Source organism: Schistocerca gregaria, chromosome 4, assembly GCF_023897955.1.
Source record: "Schistocerca gregaria isolate iqSchGreg1 chromosome 4, iqSchGreg1.2, whole genome shotgun sequence".
Lineage (NCBI taxonomy): Eukaryota > Metazoa > Arthropoda > Insecta > Orthoptera > Acrididae > Schistocerca > Schistocerca gregaria.
The window spans coordinates 753881738-753903898 of record NC_064923.1 but is presented as its reverse complement, the minus strand read 5'-3'; the positions used below and the strand labels follow the sequence as shown (position 1 = coordinate 753903898).

General features: G+C 37.1%; 1 protein-coding gene across 11 annotated transcripts in view; it reads left to right on the top strand.

The window, feature by feature from the left end:
* The window catches only part of LOC126365782 (titin), a 523502-nt gene that overhangs the window by 224524 nt on the left and 276817 nt on the right, over positions 1–22161 (top strand). For all 11 annotated transcript variants that reach the window (XM_050008347.1, XM_050008355.1, XM_050008352.1 and 8 more), the window contains exons 70-74: positions 3913–4113; positions 5843–6161; positions 10796–10984; positions 11070–11233; positions 17930–18059. In XM_050008347.1, coding sequence (XP_049864304.1) covers positions 3913–4113; positions 5843–6161; positions 10796–10984; positions 11070–11233; positions 17930–18059 — 1003 coding nt within the window. The remainder of the gene's footprint in view (positions 1–3912; positions 4114–5842; positions 6162–10795; positions 10985–11069; positions 11234–17929; positions 18060–22161) is intronic.

Sequence of the window (22161 nt, the reverse complement as noted above, 5' to 3'; positions counted from 1 at the left end):
GTCAAATTTATTTGTTATCTGATATCAGGATAGCCAACAGTTTTGTCTGGCTGTTGACATTAAACTTCAGGTTCTGTATAGTTTTCCTCAGGTCATCTTCTGTGACTGGTTTCAAGAACATGCTTCTGATTGATTTTTGTGATAACTTAATAACCTTCTTTTGTGGGCTATTTCTTTCCAATTTTAAGTTCTTTACCACATTTATATAGTTATCATTCGGTATGTTAGGTATTTCTCTACCATCTGTAATGACTGTGTTGTTTATTTTCATTGATCTGACATATGTTTCTTTGTTTGACCTAGCTTTTTCCTGCCTTTCACTGTTAATTGCATTCCAGTCTGCCTTTGCCTTGTTTCTTGAGTTCATTATGGTAGCATTGACTGCTCTTGATTTTGCCTCTTGTATTATTTTTCTATAATTCTTTTGTAGTATTTTATGATTTTCAGCTTCATCCCTCTGTCTCAGATCCTGCAGCATCTTTCACAGTTCTATTATTTCACTGGTAATCCACTTTATCTGATCCTGCATCTTTTCTTGTCTCTTTAGGTTTTGGAATTCTACATTAAAATAGTGTTTAATTGTTTTAATAAATGAATGATATTTTTCATTTACATTCTGCACCTATAGGGCTTCATTCCAGGTTTACCTGCCTAATACTGTCTTGAAGGTGTTACTATTTTTTTCACTGATATTCTTGATTTCTTTGGTGGCTTGTTTTGGTTAAGATATTATGTTCTTACTTCTGCAGAGGCAGATCAGCTGTCCATAATGAACAGATATTTCTGTTTGGATTACATGTGAATCATAGTTAGACCTGCTAATATTGGCAACAATGTTGTCAATAACTGTCTGACTTTGAGAAGTCACTATGGTTGGCGCAGACATTGTTTCCTCCATATTGCATTGTAATAACAATTCTTTAAAATATTGTCTTCGTTTTGATTCTTTTACCATGTCAATATTGAAGTCTCCACATATAACAATGTTTTTCTTCATATTCATTCTTAGTAAGTTGCCCATTTTTTTCCAGAAGGATGCTAATCTTGCCACTTGTTGATCTGTATGCAAAAACACTGTTAAGTCATTAGTCACTGCACCAGTAATTTCAAAGTCTTTTTTCTAGCTATAGGCAATCTCACACCTTTACTGTTTGCAGTCTTTGCGGCCTTTGCAGTCTTTACGGGCTTTCCTGTTTTAATATATATGGAAACCCTACCAGCTTTATGTTTAGATCTACAGAAGTAACTGAATGAGATATAGCACTTTATTCTCAAGTTAGCTACTTGGGTTTCAGCTAGACCATGTTCCCTGATACATAGTATGACTGGTTGTAGGACTACTTCTGCTTATAGTTTCTTGTTACTAATGTATTGAATATTCTGATGTAGTACGTTTATATAACTTTTCTTTTGTTGATATACATATTGTGGGCTGCATTCTGAGAGCATATTGTGCAGTCCCTCCTTTTTTGTGTGGTGTTTATATTTTGCTTTTTCAGCTGCAGCAGTTGGTTCTTCTCCCCCATCATACCATATTAGTTTCCCTTCTTTCTGGCTATTTTTGCAGACATCTGTAAATGTTCTACTGAGTGTTATGGGTCCTAATCTGTTTAAATTCAAGCCATCTTTTCCAAGGCAGTTTTCACTCAGAAGTTTGTTTGGGTCTATGAAAACAGCATCAAGATGATCAAACTGTTCTTTGATGGCATAATTTATTTTGGAGATACATTTGTCACTCACTGGCCTTCTTTTTATGATTCTGCTAATTGCATACACGATGTGGCTAGATTAACCTTGCTGTCAAGAAAAATTGTTGACTATCCTGATATAAACTGAAAAATAAACTCAGTACATTTTGTGACAAATATGAATTGCTGTTATTGCAACGTAGCATAGTCAACAGCTGGCTCCAGAATCATATTGCTGGCAGTGGTTGTTATCATTCTTTCAGAGAATTTCTTTAGGAGCTGCAACTCTTCTACTAAACTCTCTTTGTTTGAGGTTTCATGAGTCCTGTGCATCAGTGTGTTGATTATGGCTTATTGTTGTCAAGTGACACGTGGAGTGGATGCATGCAAGTATAAATGTGTATACATTGGTTTATGGCTAACGCTTTGTGTTAATGTGCCATTGGGTCTTTGCTTGACTAACACGAACAGGAATAAAAGCTTGTTGTTCACTTCTCTCCACTTCATGAATCTGTGTTTTAATACAGCAAGTTGAGATGTTGCAAATCGAGAAAAAGCTAGGTGGTTTGGAGACCACTGAGTCAAGGGTCTTCAAATGCTTCCTTAAATGTTTTGGGTACAATTTGTGACAGCAGCCACACCATCCATCTCTTAAAAGTAATTTATGTCAATCAAGAAGTAAAGTCACAAAAAATATTGCCAAGAAAAATGCAAATATAACAAAAAAATTGAGAAAACGGAATCCCAACATAGATCATGCAAAAAATCAATATTTTCCTGAACATTCATACTTTGTATTGGTTTACCATTCTGATGGAGGAGTATTGAAGCAGACAGATGAGACAGTGAACAGGAGAGAGGCACTTTATTAGCACTAAAACAAATGAACGCACACATAAACAATATCACTGTTATCTCATGATACTCTTGGTTGCTGGGAAAGCATTAGGAGAAAACAGTGGCCATGGAGCTCTCTCTCTCTCTCTCTCTCTCTCTCTCTCTCTCTCTCTCTCTCTCTCTCTCTCTCTGTGTGTGTGTGTGTGTGTGTGTGTGTGTGTGTGTGTGAGAGAGAGAGAGAGAGAGAGAGAGAGAGAGAGAGAGAGAGAAAATTCTGCTGAAAGAGTTCATCCATGGTGAAAGAGATCACCCAGAAGATAAGCATTTTCCTCCTTTTATAAATGTGTATCTACTGCTTATTGCCTCCTCTGTTTTGTTGTGGTTGTAAATGCATAGCATCTTCCATCAGAGATTTTCTATGTACTGTTTCATGAAAGTAAATAATAGCAAGTTATAAACATGTGTTTAGGACTTGTAAACACAAATGTTGCAAGCTTGAAGGAGAACGAGCACATTATTGTCAATGATCAAGTCTTTTACAGTTGTATGTGAAAGACAGAGAAACAAAAAAAAAAGAAATAATTAAGTCTTAACCTTCAGTTGTGGTTGTTCACTGATTATGAATTGAAGGCATGGTCAGAACTAGTCAAAGACAAAAATACAGTTCACAGATCGCACACAAATTACACGGGACACGTATGGAAGACATTTGTCAAAGGTATATATTAAGAACTACCAATTACAATACAGTATGGGTTATATGCTTTTAATTTTCTTCACATTGGGAAGAACTGGCTTCCATATCAGTTGAAAAAAAATTAAAGAAACTTAGGTGAATGAAAGAGATACTTTGTGCAGCTTTGACCTATAGTATCACAATAATGTGTCTCATGTTGTGTTACCAGTCAGCATATTTGAAACAAATTTTTTGTACTGAGTACAGACAAGAATTGTGTAAGATTCTGACTTTGCCGCTTGTTAAGTAGTATTCTAATATTTAGGCAGAATATTGTAAAAATCTCAGAAAAAATTATTAGAATTAAGTTAAGTTGGGTACACATAGTAGGTGCTTTGAGGACTGCAGTCAAATGATCCAATTTATTGTCCTCATAGTCAAATTATCTGAGGGAATGATGTGAAGAATATACTGCATACATTGTTAAAACATGTGCAGAGTAATAGTTTCAGTGTAGTCTTTTATGCTATGTATTATGGGATAATTTTTGCATAGATTGCTATGCGATAATTGTGTGAAATGAGGACAAAGATGCATTTAAAAAAGAGAAAGGCTCATATATTAGAATTGAATTAGAAAAATATCCATTATTTTATTGATACATATTCAGATTTAAAAAATATTCTGTGATTTCTGCACCATTCTTTTCAGGTTGTAGCTGAAAATCGTGGAGGAGTTGCTAAGTGCAGTGCAAATCTAGTAGTGGAGGAAAAGCGACGCCAAGGACGAGGTGGTGTTGTGCCTCCAAGTTTCCTTACTACTATTGAAAGCAGTGTTGTAAATTCTGGAACACTTGTGCGATTTGATGCTCGTATAGCGGGCACACGACCTATTGATGTCTATTGGTTAAAGGTTTGCATAACCATTTTTTATGTTTGATATGTTTGTTGAAAAAAAAAAAAAAATAGAAGTAAAAATTCTGAAAATGGAAGTTTAGAACAGAATAAAGAGTATTTTCTGTTCTAAAGATCTATTACAGTTAGTGTGCCTGTGTCATTGTGGTAGTCATGGAATTGAGTGATTTTAAGAAAATTTAAGTATTATTGGCATTTAGAAATAGATATGCATATTGTATGAAACACTCTTTAACTATGCACATCCTTTAAAAATGCCCAGCCTCACCTTGTGCCTCACAGTGCAGTGGCTTAGATGTCTCTTTCAAATTGTATAGTCTTTATTTCTTATTTCGTTTCCTTCCACAAAGCAAGAGCTTTCAGTTATGTGAAGTATTCTCATTCATTGGCATGTCTGTTACAGCTTCTGGGATTGATGGCCCTTTAGTCTATTGATACCTAATCTTAATGCATATGCATGCTATTACCTTGTGACATTATCCTATACTTCTTACTTCTTCCAAAATGTACTCTGCCACTGACATTCACTTTTCATTTTTCAGTTAACCAACCAGGGATGAATAAATGAATTAATGTGAGAAAATAGACTTTGTTATAGTTCCGTACTCTCGCTTACTTTTTTTGTAAGCCCAATATCTCTTATGCAACCAAAATTGCATTCAATATTATGAAATGGAAAGTCACCACTCACCATATAGTGGAGATTCTGAGGCACCACAAAAGAGTCTCACAATTAAAGCTTTTGGCCATTAACAGATGACACACACACACACACACACACACACACACACACACACACACACACACACACAAAAATGCATCTCGCAGACACAACTGCAGTCTCAGGCAACTTAAACCACACAAATTACCTTCAATTTAATAGGAGAGAAGGTAGTGTGTTTGTCCTACTTTTGGCTCTGTTAGTCATTTTATTGCTCATACCATTTTAATAGTGAATTATAGAGCTAAATAAAAATGAAATGGAATATGGTCTCTGAATAACATTAGTAATCTCAGAAGCACAAATAAAAAAAAAAAAATGAATGGTTGAAAATTACATAAGTACTATGTACTTCAGTGGACTGAGCCAAACCAGTGGCCGTTATTTCTTGAAAAGAGAAAAAGTGTTGTGTAGCAGAAGCATAGAAGAATGTTTGAAAAATTCATTAATTATGCAATTTAATACATTATTTTTCAAGTAACAACGTTTATATTCTTTCCTGAAACTTCGATAGAAAATAGTAATCTTAATATTCAGTTTTTTGGCCCTGAATTTCCTTGTAATTTTGTAGTTTCCATAGATCATTATTTGCCTGTGCAAATTGTTTAGCATTGTTCATCTCCTGCATTTGAATTTGTTCATTATTCTCTTTAACCTGATAGAGTTTATAAAAAATTTCAATTTTGTTATAAATCTGCCATTATTCTGCCATGGCAGTGAAAAGAATCAGATGGTAACACCTATATTTTGCAAAGAAATTGACAACTGACATTCAATGGAACAGCAAATATACTGTTCCCAGTCATTTTGTACAACAGTGACTGGTAACAGTACACTTGTTGTTTTGTTCAGTATCAGTAACAGTCACGGTAAAGCCTAACATAAAATGTTTGCAGTGTTATAACTTTGGAAATTTGAGTTCAGATTCAGTTAGCCCTGCTCATGTGGGCTGTTTTAACTTATATTACACAACAGTTCATTTAATTTGCTTATCAATCTTTCACAGAATGGCAAACGCATACCGTCATCAGATATTCGATACAAGACATTGGAAGAAGATAGTGTGAATACCCTGTTGATTATTGAGGCTATACCAGAGGATTCTGGAACTTATGAATGTGTGGCAATCAACAGTGCTGGTGAAGCACGTTGTGAGGCTGAATGTCAGGTTCGGTCACCCACACAACAGAAACAACAGCAGCAACAGCAACAACAACAACAACCAGCAGGAAATGTAGCACCAGCAATTATTGAACCACTAAAGGGACAGGTCGTGAAAGAGGGACAGCCTGTTACATTTCAGTGCCGAATTTCTGGCAAACCAGGTATGTATATACACAAATTATCTGGAGTTCAAATATCTTCTAAACTATCATGAAGATTTGCTCATTATAGTGAAAGACAAGCCTCCTCTTTGTTACTTCTTTGTACTCATTTCTTAAATGTTGCAGAAAATATAGGGACAAGCAATTCAAGAAAAAAATAAGAAGAGTATGTTGGGCAAGCAACTTACATAAAATTCAGTCATATGAGAATGTCTCATCCACTTTGCCTTCTGAAATTAAGAAAATTATCTATTCTCTCAAAAATAAAAGCTCATCTGGATTTGTTGAGGTTTCCAACAGAGTACCAAATACTTGTTCTCATGGGATAAGCACTGTTTTTTTTATATGTAGTTCATCGCTAACTCAGGGCAATTTTCCAGAGAGATTGAAATATGCCATTAGTCAACTCATCTAGAAGAAAGATGATAGGACAGATGTCAACAAGAAACCAGTCAATAACTATTGACTGGTTTCACTACTGACATTTTCCAATTTCTTAGAACACTGTATATTCTGGAGTAGTATTCCACCTAAGCAACTTTAATATCCTTAGTAAATCACAATTTCAGGTGGTGGAAGGTAGAATATCAACAATTATGAAAAGGATGATTGCTGCTCACCATAAAGATTACAGGCTGAGCTGCAGACAGGCACAATGAAAAGACTGTTACACACAGAGCTTTCGGCCAAAACCTTCTTTAGAAAAGAAGGGAAAATACCCACACATTCACACAAGCAGGCACAAGCCATGCACACATGGCCAGTCTGGCCAGAGTGCCCAGAGATAGCAGTCGTGTATGTGAGGTGTGTGTGCATATGTGAATGGGTGGGTGTTTTCCTTTCTTTTCTGAAGAAGGCTTTGGCCAAAAGCTCAATGTGTAACAGTCTTTTCCTTGTGTCTGTCTGTAACTCCCAGTCTGGATCTCAGAGCATTGCTGAACTGACTAAATAACAAAATAATGCCAATTGGTATTTTCTATGACCTGTCTAAGGCATTTGACTGTATGAATCATCGTATTCTCCTAGATTAACTGAGGTGTTATGGAATTGATAGTATAATGAACAAATGGTTAATGTTATATCTAACTAAAAGAATGTAGATAGCTGTACTTGATAATTGAAACAGTTTAAGCAAGGGGGATTATTCTGACTGGAGAGAAATCACTTATGCAGCTCAACAAGGCTCAGTATTAGGTCTATTATTGTTTCTCATACAGCAACAGAAGAAATGTTAAATAATATTCTTGAAAGTATTATTGAGTTTGTTTTCTGCGCATATGGTCTCACTCTCAAGTTCAAAAAGACAGAACATATCCAGTGCTGCACAGCTAGAGGTACTACACCAATGGTAAATGTAACACATGGTGAGGAAATAACAACTAAGATGGAAACGTCAAAATTTTTAGGTGCCCATATTGATAGTTTTTTAAACAGAGGAAAAAAAATTATTTTGAAACTCCTAAAACAATTCAGTGTAGCAACGTTTACTCTTTGAATCATTGCAAGTCATTGGGAGAGACAAACCAGTAAGTTTCCTTCAATAATGTCATATAGAATAATGTACTGAGATAATTAAACTTTAAAAAAGAAAGTGTTCATTGCTCAAAAACGGACTGTAAGAATAATACGTGATCCTCACCCACAATCATCTTGTAAATATGAGCTTAACTCATTTCACAGTGTTATGATTAATAATACAAATGCTCCACACGATATGAAAATAATTGGAAAAAGTTTGTCAAAATACAACCTTATTTTATCATTTGGAGTTGACATTAGAATTGTGACTGGGATAAAATGTAAGTTAAATTACACTTTCAGTCACAAATCATGAATTTATTGACAATGTATTTCAAAGAATTGGCTCTAATTCTGTGTTTTAGGCAAATGTCATCCCTTAGAGAGCCAACCAGAAAAAGTGAATCACAAGTTGTACTTAATAATGGGAGAATTTAGGGTCCTGATGTGCCTATGAATAGTTGAGTGTCATGACCAGTTACTGTGCTTTAGTGCACTATTATGTATGAGTAAAATTGCAGTCATCTGATCCATGTTCATTTATTATGAAAAGTGGTGTTATGTTTAGTTTATGTAAAAGTATCTGTGATAATGTCAGAAATTAAGAGGATATAAAATGCTGACATCCAACTGCAGGAAAATCTCTACCGTACTGAGAAAGAGGTATAACTAACATTGTGTATTAATTTCAGTATTGTGATGTCTTCTCTGAAAGTATTTGCCCAAAATATTGCTTTACATGGAAGTGAAACTCGAACAAGAAACAGTACAGTACTTTTATTCAAAACTGAGTCAGGATGGTGGGATTGTACGGTTGGTCATGTTCACTCTTGTGTGGAGTTTTGTTGCAAACATTCATGAAAGGGGAAGGGCAGTTAGTGATTGGCCATGGTCACATAGAATGTTGTGCTGTGATATCATAAAGTTGATAGATGATGTTGCTGTTTTCACAAATGTGTTAATCTGTAATGAAATGCAGCATGCCTGTGATAGTACTGGCTTAGTATGACTGGTTCATGTATGGGACTGTTATTATATCAGTCATTCACAGAAAGGTGACCAATGGGTAAAGGTGTTGAGAATGAAAGAGGGATAAGGCAAACTGATATTTTATGGGTTGCGCAGACAGGAGAATATCATAATGGGTGTGGTGGAAGGGATTCTGGAGCAAATATTTCTCATTTGAACTCATGCAAGAGAAAATGACTGAGTTAGTAAGAGATAATGTTTTAAAAGGTGATGGTAATGTTTTAAAAGATGATGGTGATGCTGTTGGTGCAGAGTGCTCCTGTATTGATGATTAGCAGATGTTAGTGGAGTGTTAGGAACATGAGATAGCATGATTATGGTTTTTTATGTTCATAGTATTGATTCATAACTTTAATATAACAAATATGTTACTTAAATAATCATGTTATGGTCTTTATTGGATGATAATTTATTTGTCATCGCCTTAAGCACTTCAGGGTAAAACTCTATGAGGTGTGTATTTTAAGTAAGTACCATTTTGAAATTAAAAAAAGACGTGCTAAGATATTTCAATAATTTTAATGCTGCCTGACTTGTTAACCACTGCATCAAGACTGTTTTGACTGAGATCTTTGGTCTGATTTGCCACATGCGGATGGACATTGTCTTGCAGCAAAATGATACCCTTGCTCAGCTTCCATGAACTGCTGCTTTGATTCTGGTGTGACATAGGTCATCCATGTTTCGTTGCCCATAACTTAAGAAATCATCACCGTCGTTGTGGTACCGCTCAAGGAAAGTCCAAATGTTTGGTTTTGTGCACATCCGTCAACATTTTCGGTACCCAACGCGCACACAATTTTCGGTAATTCAAGTGCTTGGTCACAATGCCACACAAAACACTATGAGAAACATTAGGAAAGTCATCCCGCAAGGAGGAAATCGTAAAGCGTCTGTTTTCTCTCACCTTATTGTCCACTTCCAGCACCAAACTTTAATTAACGACTGAAGGATGCCCACTCTGTTGTTCATCATGTACATTTGTGCAGCCATCTTTAAATGATCTCATTCACTTTCTTACCATTCCATCACTCATAATGTTTTCTCTGTGAACTGGAAAGATCTCACAATGAATATCGATTGCTTTTAGGCCTTTAGCACTAAGAAATCTTATAACAGCCTGTACTTCACACTCAGCAGGACTCACGATTATCGGAGGCATCTTAAACACTCAATTCACAACGTACACAAGGAAGAAACAGACTGTAATGGCGTCAGTGTGTAGATTAAGGCACAGGCTTTCATGTAAAAATAAAATTATTGAGATATCTTCACACGTCTGTTTTTAGTTTCGAAACCATATTTACTTAAAAAACATGCCTCGTATGACGCATTGCTCATTCCATATATGTGATTACTTAATTCTATACCCATTTTACACATTGACAAAAATGTCTTTTTTTATAGTCATTAAGTAGTTTATGAGCAACTGTTTGTATTGTTCTCTGATTCGTTACTTTGTAGTTGTACATTTTGTTTCGCAATCATATTTCTTCACCTACATCTTTGGTGCCTCATTTCTGCTAAGGTCGTGATTTTTTTGCTTTAATACTGATGTGTCATTTACAGCCATTAACAGCAATTTGTTCAGGGTGAATTTCATTTGTAACCAACACTATGTGAATGTATGTTAAGCTATTGTTCATGTTCTCAGGTCACACTAAGCCACATAGTACTTGTTTTCTGTGTAGGGTGGACATCATTTTATACTGTGGAACACTGTCCACAGAATGTATTTTGTATCTCATTTCTGTGCGATTGCCTCAATCAAGGTGGTGCATTCTTAATTTTTTTAACTTGGTGCAGGTTATTGTGTCCATTAAATTAACTTTCCATTTTTGATTTATGAGTTTCATGTAAATACTTTGTGCTTTTTTGTTATTTTGAATTGCCACCAATTCTCATGATGATGAATGCTCTGAATCATAGAGGATGATGACAAATAAATGACTATTTGATCAAGATGTCACCATAACAATTCATTTCATATCATGCATCATTAAAATGTAGTGCTGCTTTTCACTTGCAGGTGGCAAGTAATAAAAATAATTAAAACTGTAATGTGTGTTTTCTGTTTTCCCTTTCAGCTCCACAGATAAAGTGGCAAAAGGCTGACACTGTCATTAAACCATCAAAATACTTCCAGATGCATAAAGATAATGACATATACACTCTGAAGATATCAGAAGCTTTCCCTGAAGATGAGGGTACCTATAAATGTATTGCTTCTAACCCTGTTGGATCTGTAACTCTCTCCGCACAGCTGAAAGTTCAAGGTATGTAACACAAATTACAGACTTATTATTTCAAAATAAATAGTATAGTTTCATCTAACATGAACTAATTTTCATATTACTTCAGCTCCTGACTCACAAGAAGTCATGCCTACCATTACACCACTGCGAGATGTCACTGTACCAGAGGGTAGCTCAGCACAGTTCAGGACAAAAGTAACAGGAAAACCAGTGCCAACTATACAGTGGTTCCGTGAAGGAGTTCTCATACCACAGTCGGCAGATTTTCAAGTAAGCTGAAGTTATATCATTCATTTAAAATTTTCTTCTCGTTGACTTCATACTTTTAGTTGTTGTGATACTATACACAAGTGATTATTTTCTGTAATAGGTTAGGGTGGAGTACAGACAAATTTCCCTAAAAAGGAGTTTTGTTATTGTAGTTCTGTGAGTCAGCTTATAAACAAAACTAGATGTACAGCAAAAAGTTTTTGTTGTTAACTATTTTGTGCATAACTAGTCTGTAGCCCAACATCCTATTACATGCATTCCAAAGTGAAGAGAATGAAGGAAATACTCTACTAGTTACAGTTTGGATCCAATCTGACATTATAAAAGATGGAAGCTATAAATGTAATGAGTCTTCAAATAGTTCAGGCATTGAACTGTTGATAGACAGATAAATGAGACTGGGAAATTTGCCATCTCTTGGATGATTTCTTGTTCAGAGCTGTAGAGTACACATATGTGCATGGTTACATTATCCTGTCTCACTGTGTTGTCAGCTCAACTAGGATTGAGGGGTTGTGTTGGCTGGAGTGGGGAAAGGCAGGAAGATAGCAGCAAGCAGAAACAACCGTTGGGGAAGGGGGATGGGAATGTGGCACCAGTGAGGTTGTTCTGGCTGCTTGGCGGGGGGATGGGTGTGTGTGTGGGGGGGGGGGGGGGGGGGGGCGGACATAGACAGCACATGGCGGTATGGAGGAACATATTGGGAATGTGAGGTAGGATTCATTAAGAGGCAGACTGTGGACAGGAGGATGTGAGTGCTAGAACAATGAAGTTGAGTGTCATGAGGCAGGGATGGAGATGGATGTGGGGCTTGAACTAGCAAAGGTTCAGGCCAAGTGGGTACAGAATCGAAAGATGTGTTATGAGAACAAGTTCACTTTGGAAGGGGTGGGAAGGATTGTTGGTTAGATGTTCATCATTTTGAAGCACAGTGATAAGTAGTCAAAGCCCTGGTGTGTGATACAGTTAAGTTTTTCCGGTCTGTGATATTGTTAGGTTTGTGAGGAGGAGTGCTCCTTTGCAGCTGGTTCCTGAGGGATTTTCTATACAATATCCGTACTTTATCTAATGCACAAATCCCGCCCACAGGAACCAGCTGTGAAGGAGCAGCTCAGCCCGCCATCCTCCCTTCCCTCAGCTGCCACTCAGTATCTTGATGAACTGGAACAACTTCACCCTATCCTTTGCCAGTCCTTTGAGGAACGTTGTACCCACAACCTACCTACTTCTTCAAAATTATTTTCCACTGCCCACCCAATGTATGAAGTATTCTAGTCCACATTCATGCCACACCTATTCGAAAACCCTAACCACATTATTCCTGTGGAAGACGCAAGTGCGAGGTCTGTCCAATACGTCCACCCAATACAGCCCACTCCACTTCCGTCAATGCCTTTCCTATCCAGTCAAAGGCAAGACCAGCTGTGGAAGCAGTCATATCATTTACCAATTTTTGCTGTAACTTCTGCATAGCATTTTACATGAGCAGCTGTTCCGTTGAATGAATGACCACTGCCTGTCTGTATCCAAGAGCAGAGTCAACCACCCAGCAGCAGAACATAGTGCTGGGCACGAACAATGATTTTTATTAGTGCTTTATCAGCCTTAACTGGGTATGAGCTAACCTCATTAAATAATGACTATCCTTTAATGCAACACAGTTCAATTCTGAATCAATGTGGTTCAATCAAAGACATCCTTAATGCCCTCTCTGTGATATCAAAACATCTGAAGCTGAGAAACATATTTTTGTGAAACAAACACTCATGAAGATGTGCATTCGGTATCATTTAACAAGTCATAGTACAAGCCTTTTCAATTGTAAAGCAAAACTATGTAGGAAATGTGTGTTATGGATATGATTTTATTACTATAACTACTGGCATATGAAATATTACACCTCAGTATGAAATCAAAAGCTATTCATATTGTATGGAAAACATATTCAGAAGGATTAGGAGTACACAGTACTCTTCAACATATTTCTGCTTCTCTTGATAAAAACTGCACACAAGTAGACTGAGATTATTCTGTTCATACTGTTTAATTTAATGTGTTTCGTTTTTACTCAGAAGGTGCCATTCAATATGTTCAGAAACAGAAATACTCAGAAACAATAACCTTTTATAGTCAGTGGCCCTTGCGTCCAGAAAAGAGAGGAAGGAGCTGGGAAATATAAAATTTGCAAACAGTGTTGGAAAGTTGTCCATGACTCTTCAGCAACGAAAGGTGACTAACTAAATTGTTGATTTCCCAATTGTCCATTCTTTCTTTAATATCTTGACTATGGCTAACTGTTTTACATCATATCTAAATAACAGTTTTTCTCATATTGCTTTGCTCTCTTCTCAGATTGAACCTTTCATTTTGCAGCAGAACGTCCTCTGCAATAGAACTTCCTGACAGGTTAAAACTATGTGTAATTCTGGGACCCATACTCTTACCTTTCACAGGCAGTGCTGTTATTGCATGAGCTATTCATGCATGTCCTTGGACCTCCATTCATAACTCAAATTGTGCTAGTATCTTTCTTGAGCTACGATATTACAGTGCCTCTGTTTTCCAAATTATGATGCAATGTTCCTTCAGACAAGCATGCATGTCCAAAGGAACAAGCATTGTGGCGTCTACAGCTGTTATGAAATACATGAACTGTATCTTCAGTTGTGAATATGGACAACCATCAACTGTTGTTGTTGTGTTGTTGTGGTCTTCAGTCCTGAGACTGGTTTGATGCAGCTTTCCATGCTACTCTATCCTGTGCAAGCTTCTTCATCTCCCAGTCCCTACTGCAACCTACATCCTTCTGAATCTGCTTAGTGTATTCATCTCTTGGTCTCCCTCTATGATTTTTACCCTCCACGCTGCCCTCCAATACTAAACTGGTGATCCCTTGATGCCTCAGAACATGTCCTACCAACCGATCCCTTCTTCTAGTCAAGTTGTACCAAAAACTTCTCTTCTCCACAACCCTATTCAATACTTCCTCATTAGTTATGTGATCTACCCATCTAATCTTCAGCATTCTTCTGTAGCACCACGTTTCGAAAGTGTCTATTCTCTTCTTGTCCAAACTATTTATCGTTCATGTTTTGCTTTTGTTGATGTTCATCTTACATCCTCTTTTCAAGACACTATCCATTCTGTTCAACTGCTCTTCCAAGTCCTTTGCTGCCTCTGACAGAATTACAATGTCATCGGTGAACCTCAAAGTTTTTATTTCTTTTCCATTGATTTTAATACCTACTCTGAACTTTTCTTTTGTTTCCTTTACTGCTTGCTCAATATACATATTGAATAGCATTGGAGAGAGGCTACAACCTTGTCTCACTCCCTTCCCAACCACTGCTTCCCTTTCATGTCCCTAGACTCTCATAACTGCCATCTGCTTTCTGTACAAATTGTAGATAGCCTTTCGCTCCCTGTTTTTTACCCCTGCCACCTTCAGAATTTGAAAGAAAGTATTCCACTCAACATTGTCAAAAGCTTTCTCTAAGTCTATAAATGCTACAAACGTAGGTTTGCCTTTCCTTAATCTTTCTTCTAAGATAAGTCATAGGGTCAGTATTGCCTCACATGTTCCAACATTTCTACGTAATCCAAACTGATCTTCCCCAAGATCGGCTTCTACCAGTTTTTCCATTCGTCTACAAATAATTTGCGTTAGTATTTTTCAGCTTTGACTTATGAAACTGATAGTTCAGTAATTTTCACATCTGTCAACACCTGCTTTCTTTGGGATTGGAATTATTATATTCTTCTTGAAGTCTGAGGGAATTTTGCCTGTCTCATACATGTAATCCATTAAATTGAACAGCTGCTCCAGGCTGACATTGTGAAAGAGGCTGCATTTGTGGGTCACATGAAATTTTCTGGAACAGAGGCCAGTGACTGAGGTCCAGCTGTTCTCATGCAGTAGTTGGTCAAACTGCATAAGCTTCATGCAAACTGGTCCACTCCCAGGTCACAGACATGCAGAATTATTTTGAAAAATTTCACATCTTTTTGACATTTTCACATTTGTTAAATTGTCAGAGTTAAAAACATTTTTCATAACTGTAATGTTTAGTATTATCTGACAGGAGATTTTGGGTGAGACAATATCCTTATAATTATATCTAGAATGAACACATATCCTTCCGTAATTTCACACTATTCTCAAAAGGAAAGTCATAGTTTCAGGGACATTTACTAGAAGTTTTAGAAGAGATACTTGAAATACACTATGAAAGAGCTTTAATAGTGTCACATGTTAATCAGCCAGAATAAAAAGTGAGTGTTTTTGTGGCCATGCACCTGTAGTGAGACTAGCAATTGAGATAAGTGAAATCTACACTCCTGGAAATTGAAATAAGAACACAGTGAATTCATTGTCCCAGGAAGGGGAAACTTTATTGACACATTCCTGGGGTCAGATACATCACATGATCACACTGACTGAACCACAGGCACATAGACACAAGCAACAGAGCATGCACAATGTCGGCACTAGTACAGTGTATATCCACCTTTCGCAGCAATGCAGGCTGCTGTTCTCCCATGGAGACGATTGTAGAGATGCTGGATGTAGTCCTGTGGAACGGCTTGCCATGCCATTTCCACCTGGCGCCTCAGTTGGACCAGCGTTCGTGCTGGACGTGCAGACCGCGTGAGACGACGCTTCATCCAGTCCCAAACATGCTCAATGGGGGACAGATTCGGAGATCTTGCTGGCCAGGGTAGTTGACTTACACCTTCTAGAGCACGTTGGGTGGCACGGGATACATGCGGACGTGCAGTGTCCTGTTGGAACAGCAAGTCCCCTTGCCGGTCTAGGATTGGTAGAACGATGGGTTCGATGACGGTTTGGATGTACCGTGCACTATTCAGTGTCCCCTCGATGATCACCAGAGGTGTACGGCCAGTGTAGGAGATCGCTCCCCACACCATGATGCCGGGTATTGGCCCTGTGTGCCTCGGTCGTATGCAGTCCTGATTGTGGCGCTCACCTGCACGGCGCCAAACACGCATACGACCATCATTGGCACCAAGGCAGAAGCGACTCTCATCGCTGAAGACGACACATGTCCATTCGTCTCTCCATTCACGCCCGTCGCGACACCACTGGAGGCGGGCTGCACGATGTTGGGGCGTGAGCGGAAGACGGCCTAACGGTGTGCGGGACCGTAGCCCAGCTTCATGGAGACGGTTGCGAATGGTCCTCGCCGATACCCCAGGAGCAACAGTGTCCCTAATTTGCTGGGAAGTGGCGGTGCGGTCCCCTACGGCACTGCGTAGGATCCTACGGTCTTGGCGTGCATCCGTGCATCGCTGCGGTCCGGTCCCAGGTCGACGGGCACGTGCACCTTCCGCTGACCACTGGCGACAACATCGATGTACTGTGGAGACCTCACGCCCCACGTGTTGAGCAATTCGGCGGTTCGTCCACCCGGCCTCCCGCATGCCCACTATACGCCCTCGCTCAAAGTCCGTCAACTGCACATACGGTTCACGTCCACGCTGTCGCGGCATGCTACCAGTGTTAAAGACTGCGATGGAGCTCCGTATGCCACGGCAAACTGGCTGACACTGACGGCGGCGGTGCACAAATGCTGCGCAGCTAGCGCCATTCGACGGCCTACACCTCAGTTCCTGGCGTGTCCACTGTGCCGTGCGTGTGATCATTGCTTGTACAGCCCTCTCGCAGTGTCCGGAGCAAGTATGGTGGGTCTGACACACCAGTGTCAATGTGTTCTTTTTTCCATTTCCAGGAGTGTATATAACTGTTGCTGACTGAAGAATCAAAAATTTCAACAAACAAATATTCATGCAGGTGGTTGCTCACAAGGACATCAGTATATGTACTAACTTATTTATAATAAGGTTGTAGACCATAAAAAGCAAGGAAGAGGGGGTGGGGGTGGGGGTGGACAGTGGTGGAGAAGGTAATGGTGCTAAGAAACTAATATTCCGCAGCCACTGACTTTGTCATAAAGTGTGTGAACTAAAACTGTGGAGCCAAAGATGAGTATAAATGGTGCCAAGAGAAAATGGGACAAAAGAAATGAAATGTGTATTAGAGAGGAACAGAACCGAAGAGATTATTTGTGACATAGAAAGCCTCCCTGTCTAATGAGGAGCCAAGGCATAATATGGAACCATGAAACCCATAGCACATTAATCCCTCTGTAATTTAAAATTGTATGTATCAACTAAATCTCTTAAAGGTACAAACAAGACTCTGTCTAATGCCTCCTATATGTCCTGTATGTGCCAAGTAGCAATCTAACCTTTTCATATATATTGTTCAAATAAGAATCTGTACATTTCATAGTTTTGGACATAATATATACTACAGAAAGAGTGACTGTACAGTTCATAAATTGTTGGCTATGGGTGGAGCAGTTAAATTTTACGACAACTACAATATGGTTCATTTTGGCCCTTTCAGAAGTAAGGCACATTATATTACTTTTATTTTTATCTGATAGATAATTTTTGATAGAGAGACACATTATAAAACTTTTATGTTTATCTGATAGATTGGTAATGGCTGGAATCTGTCACAAGGGTGCTGTTTCAACTCCCAAGATGGCATACAGAACACTTACAGCAATTAACAGTATAGCACTTTGTTCTGTACGTACTTTACTAACATAAACTTGTTGCTGCCCTCCTGGAAACTGACTTTTAAATCTTCAATTTTTTTATGTTTAGATGATACAGGATGGTGACAACAGAGTGCTGCTCATCACTACAACATACGAGGAGGATTCAGGAACTTTTACATGCAGGGCAACTAACTCTGCTGGGCAGGTTGAGTCATCTGCTAAGCTGATCGTCAAAAGTAAGAATTGAAACAGAGCATTATATTTGAGAGTGAGAATATCAATTACATGGTTCAGCTCATTGCATTATGAAATGCTTTATACTTTTCATATAGAATAAAACCTACCAGGGAGTAGATAAAAAAGTGCTCACTGTTGCTACATAAGTTTCATACAGATTGCACATAAGCATATGCATGTATGTGCCTACACTTGCAAAAGGGTATACATTTACCTGCAAGTGCCTTCTGTTTTAGGAATATCTTCAGCTGTCCACTTTTTATGTTTTATTATAACCATTTCATGATTAAAAGAAGAGGAATGTCTAACATTTTCTGTGTTCATTTCCTTTTTTTTTCTCCAGCAGCTCAATCAAATATTTCTTTTAAAAAAAAATTTGTGATATCATTCCAAATTACTGATGCTGCTTGTGCATTTTTCGTCAGAAGCTATTAGCCCTCTTCAAATTGAAATGGTTTAAATGTTCATGTAGGCTTTAAAAATAGATACATATCTCAAGTAGTTTCAGCTAACTCGTTGTTTCCTCAGTGTGTGTTACTCATATTTCAGTGTGTTTAATGTTACTGAACCAGTCATGAAACTTCATATGTATATCCTTGTTTGTCATGATTTGTTAGTATAATTTTTGACACCTAAGATGCATATGAGAGATCTAGTCAGAGTATTTTATACAAATTGTAGTGATTTTTATTATTTTTGATGTTTGTTTCTCATAAAACTTCCAAGTATTGGAATTATATTTTTTCACTTCTCAGAATCATATAAAATGATCTTACATGTTCTTATGTAATTTAGAATGTCGTATTTTTAGGTTGTGTACTGAAATGTATTTCAAGCTTACATGTAATTATAATTCTGTATATGTTCCAAGTGTAATGTTACAAAAATTGTTGTGTTCACAGCTGCAAACTGACTTGTTAATAATAACTGCCAAATGAAAAATTCTCAGTTGAGAGTGTGAATAGTGAAAAATAATATGTTTTGTAAAACCTAAGTAAATTATCAATAAAATGAGGAGCAATACTGTAGTCTTTTCATAAGATACCATTTACAATTATCATATTCCTAACAATCGCACATGGTTTCACCATCTTATTACAAGTGCCCTTCCTTCATTAGCTGTGCACTCAGTCCCTCCTTGTTCCTGGAACATTCCTTATGTAGTCTGTTTCTTTTTCCATGTTGTCTTGTGCTAGAGATCATATTACTTCTTCCAGACCTGAATGTGCCCAACATACATATACATCTAGAAAACAAGCTCTTGGATGACTAACAGTCTGTATGTGCCATTACTTGCAGTGTGAATATTTGGCTCTCAGAAAGTACTTGTAATTTTTGAAGGCAGTGCATCTTTCAGGCATTACATGCTCAAGACTGGTATTATCATCAGATAGTCTCTGCTGTTGATTTTACAGCTACCATTAGCTCATGAACAAGTTACTTGGTCAACTGATCACACAAACAATCTGTGCCATCATCTAGTGATTGGATTACAAGAAAATACATAAATTGAGCATAAAACAGAATCAGAATAAAAACTGTGAGAATTATTATTATCACTATTTGAACCAGAAATAGATATTTACCAACTGCTGAAACAGGCATAACTTAAGGCAGTTTTTATTTGTGTGTCTACTGGCTCCAGCCTAGTTGTTCTTTATTCAGCGGTAGGGAAGCAGATTATTCTCTTCTGTCTCAAATAATTTTAAATTATTGTTTAAAATATGTTCACCTTTCGTTAGCAGAGAAATGAAATCACAAATGGACAGTAGTGATGTCCTCAGATAGGACGTTAAATACTGGTTTAGTACATAGGGGAAATACTGTTTAGCAAGAGACATAAAATGGAGAAATGTATGCCTTAAGACCTATGACACTCAGTAATGTAAGCTACATTTACTTTTTCTTTTCAATAATAATTGTGTCTTTTCCTGTGATCAGTGAATTCTGGCTTAGTATTTTCTCCATATTTGGTCAACAGCTGTGCCTTTGGTCAAATATGTACAGGTCATTATAAATTTTGTTACTTTAAACATGCCTTTACATGATATTTACTGCTGTCAGTTTCTTTGTGGTTTCAGTTTCTTTGGCAACGAAAACTCACTTAGACTGAATCAGTTATTATAATGATTATTTCACTTGAAACACACAACAAATTAAAAAGACGAACTTCACTGGATAAGACTGTTCTGTCATCAGTTGATCAACAATACATCTGAAAGGAGATTCTGAAACATTAGTTAAAGAGAAATTTCTAAGGACTGGAGATTTGTTTTTTTGTGAAGAGCTTAAACACACTTTACTTATGACTAATTCCACTAACAGCTGCATACTGTTACCAGTCTTCTGCTTTGTGTTACGTAAAATGCTTTTTTTATGTATACATCTGCACTGCCAAGGGTGACATATTTGTCGGAGACTTTTAGGTATTATGCACTTTTATTATTAGCAAATGAAAAAGTTGTTCTTTTTTAACTTCTTCAGGAAGCAGCATGTAATTTATTCTAGTACTCTGATATTTTCACATACAAAATAAAATGCATTTGACAGAAACTGTGGACTGTTTTCAGAAATGCTCAGCAGACTGTGTGTCACATAACATGGAAGTTATAATTGCATATAATCTGTTATTTGGTTGATGTTAGTTTGTGGATGCAAGCACCACAGACAATTACTTAATGCATTTCTTGTAGTATTGTAGGATTAGATACACAGTGACTATAATAATTGCTGTTCAGTTAGCAGTTTTTATGTGCAAGGATTCATTTGTATCACTGATTTATTCTGACATTTGTGCAAAGCTCATCACATTCATAAAAAACTAATACTCATGTTTAGAGAACATTAAATAGTAGGATTTATGTGAAATTCTGATTATTTTTGAGATTCACATTTGTGATACATATCAAGTTTTTAAACTGTCTGTGATAAAAAGGGCATTTTTATCTAGAAGTAGATAGCTCGTTGCTTTAAAGGAGTGAGATAAATCAAAACTTACAGCTGATACATTTTCCAGGAAAACAATGAAATAAGAATACAGTCTGCTGTGCATTCTTTTTCAGTGCCACTACATTTTGTTTCAGAGTTTAATTCATTGCTGTAATGCTGTCAAGAGATCATATGTTATTAAATTGATGGAGATACTTGATATTTTTATGAATTTATAAACATTAGAAGTTCATGGATGTTGCATTATTATTCATGACTATGAAATGGTTACATATGACAAACTGTTGCTTAGGAACAATTCTCCAATGTTCCCATGACTGAAATTTTACTTTTAAAAAGTGGGGAGTTCTATCTGATAGAATATTTTGAAGAAGCAGCTTATGATATACATATGTCAGGAATTTTATGTTTTTATGTGCTTAACAATGTATGTTCATGATTAGTGTTTTATCGGCACTAAATGGTCAGTTAATTGTTAACATAATCGGAAACATCATGTGATTCATTCCTGTTTTTGTGCATTTTATTCAAACGCAGTGTAGGTATTATAAATGAATTTATCAGACTGCAATCTTTTGTAAAGATATGTTCCATGTTTTTGAGAAGAATGAACACTGCCAAACAGGCATTTATTATCTGTACCTTTTTATGTATGTTGCAGCATAATGCAAATGCTGCATATACAAAAGAGGCTTTTTATTTACAATATTAAGAAAGTTCAGTTTGCAGCTGACACAGTTTTTTTTGTATTTTGTCAAATAATTTTGATTTTTGCTGTCCACTATATTACACTTGGAATGTCAATCTTTTCATTTTCTCCATCATTCGTTTTAAGCATTTGAACACTACATGCTATGGAAACCACATGAAATTGAATTTAACTCATGTCTAAGTTCTGTTTTTTTAGACATAGAATGCCTCATTCATACTCAGTTCTTTTAGTTAGAGACGTGCAGCCTTATTACATTTGCAATTTTTTCTTTCACCTTTTTTCTTGTTGAATTTTCTATTCTGCTCCTCATTTAAGTGTGTGTGTGTGTGTGTGTGTGTGTGTGTGTGTGTGTGTGTGTGTGTCCATCTCCATCCTAGAGTGTCAGTCTTTAACATGTGCCTTGATAGCAAAATTTCTTTTTATGCATCGAATGTCAGTTG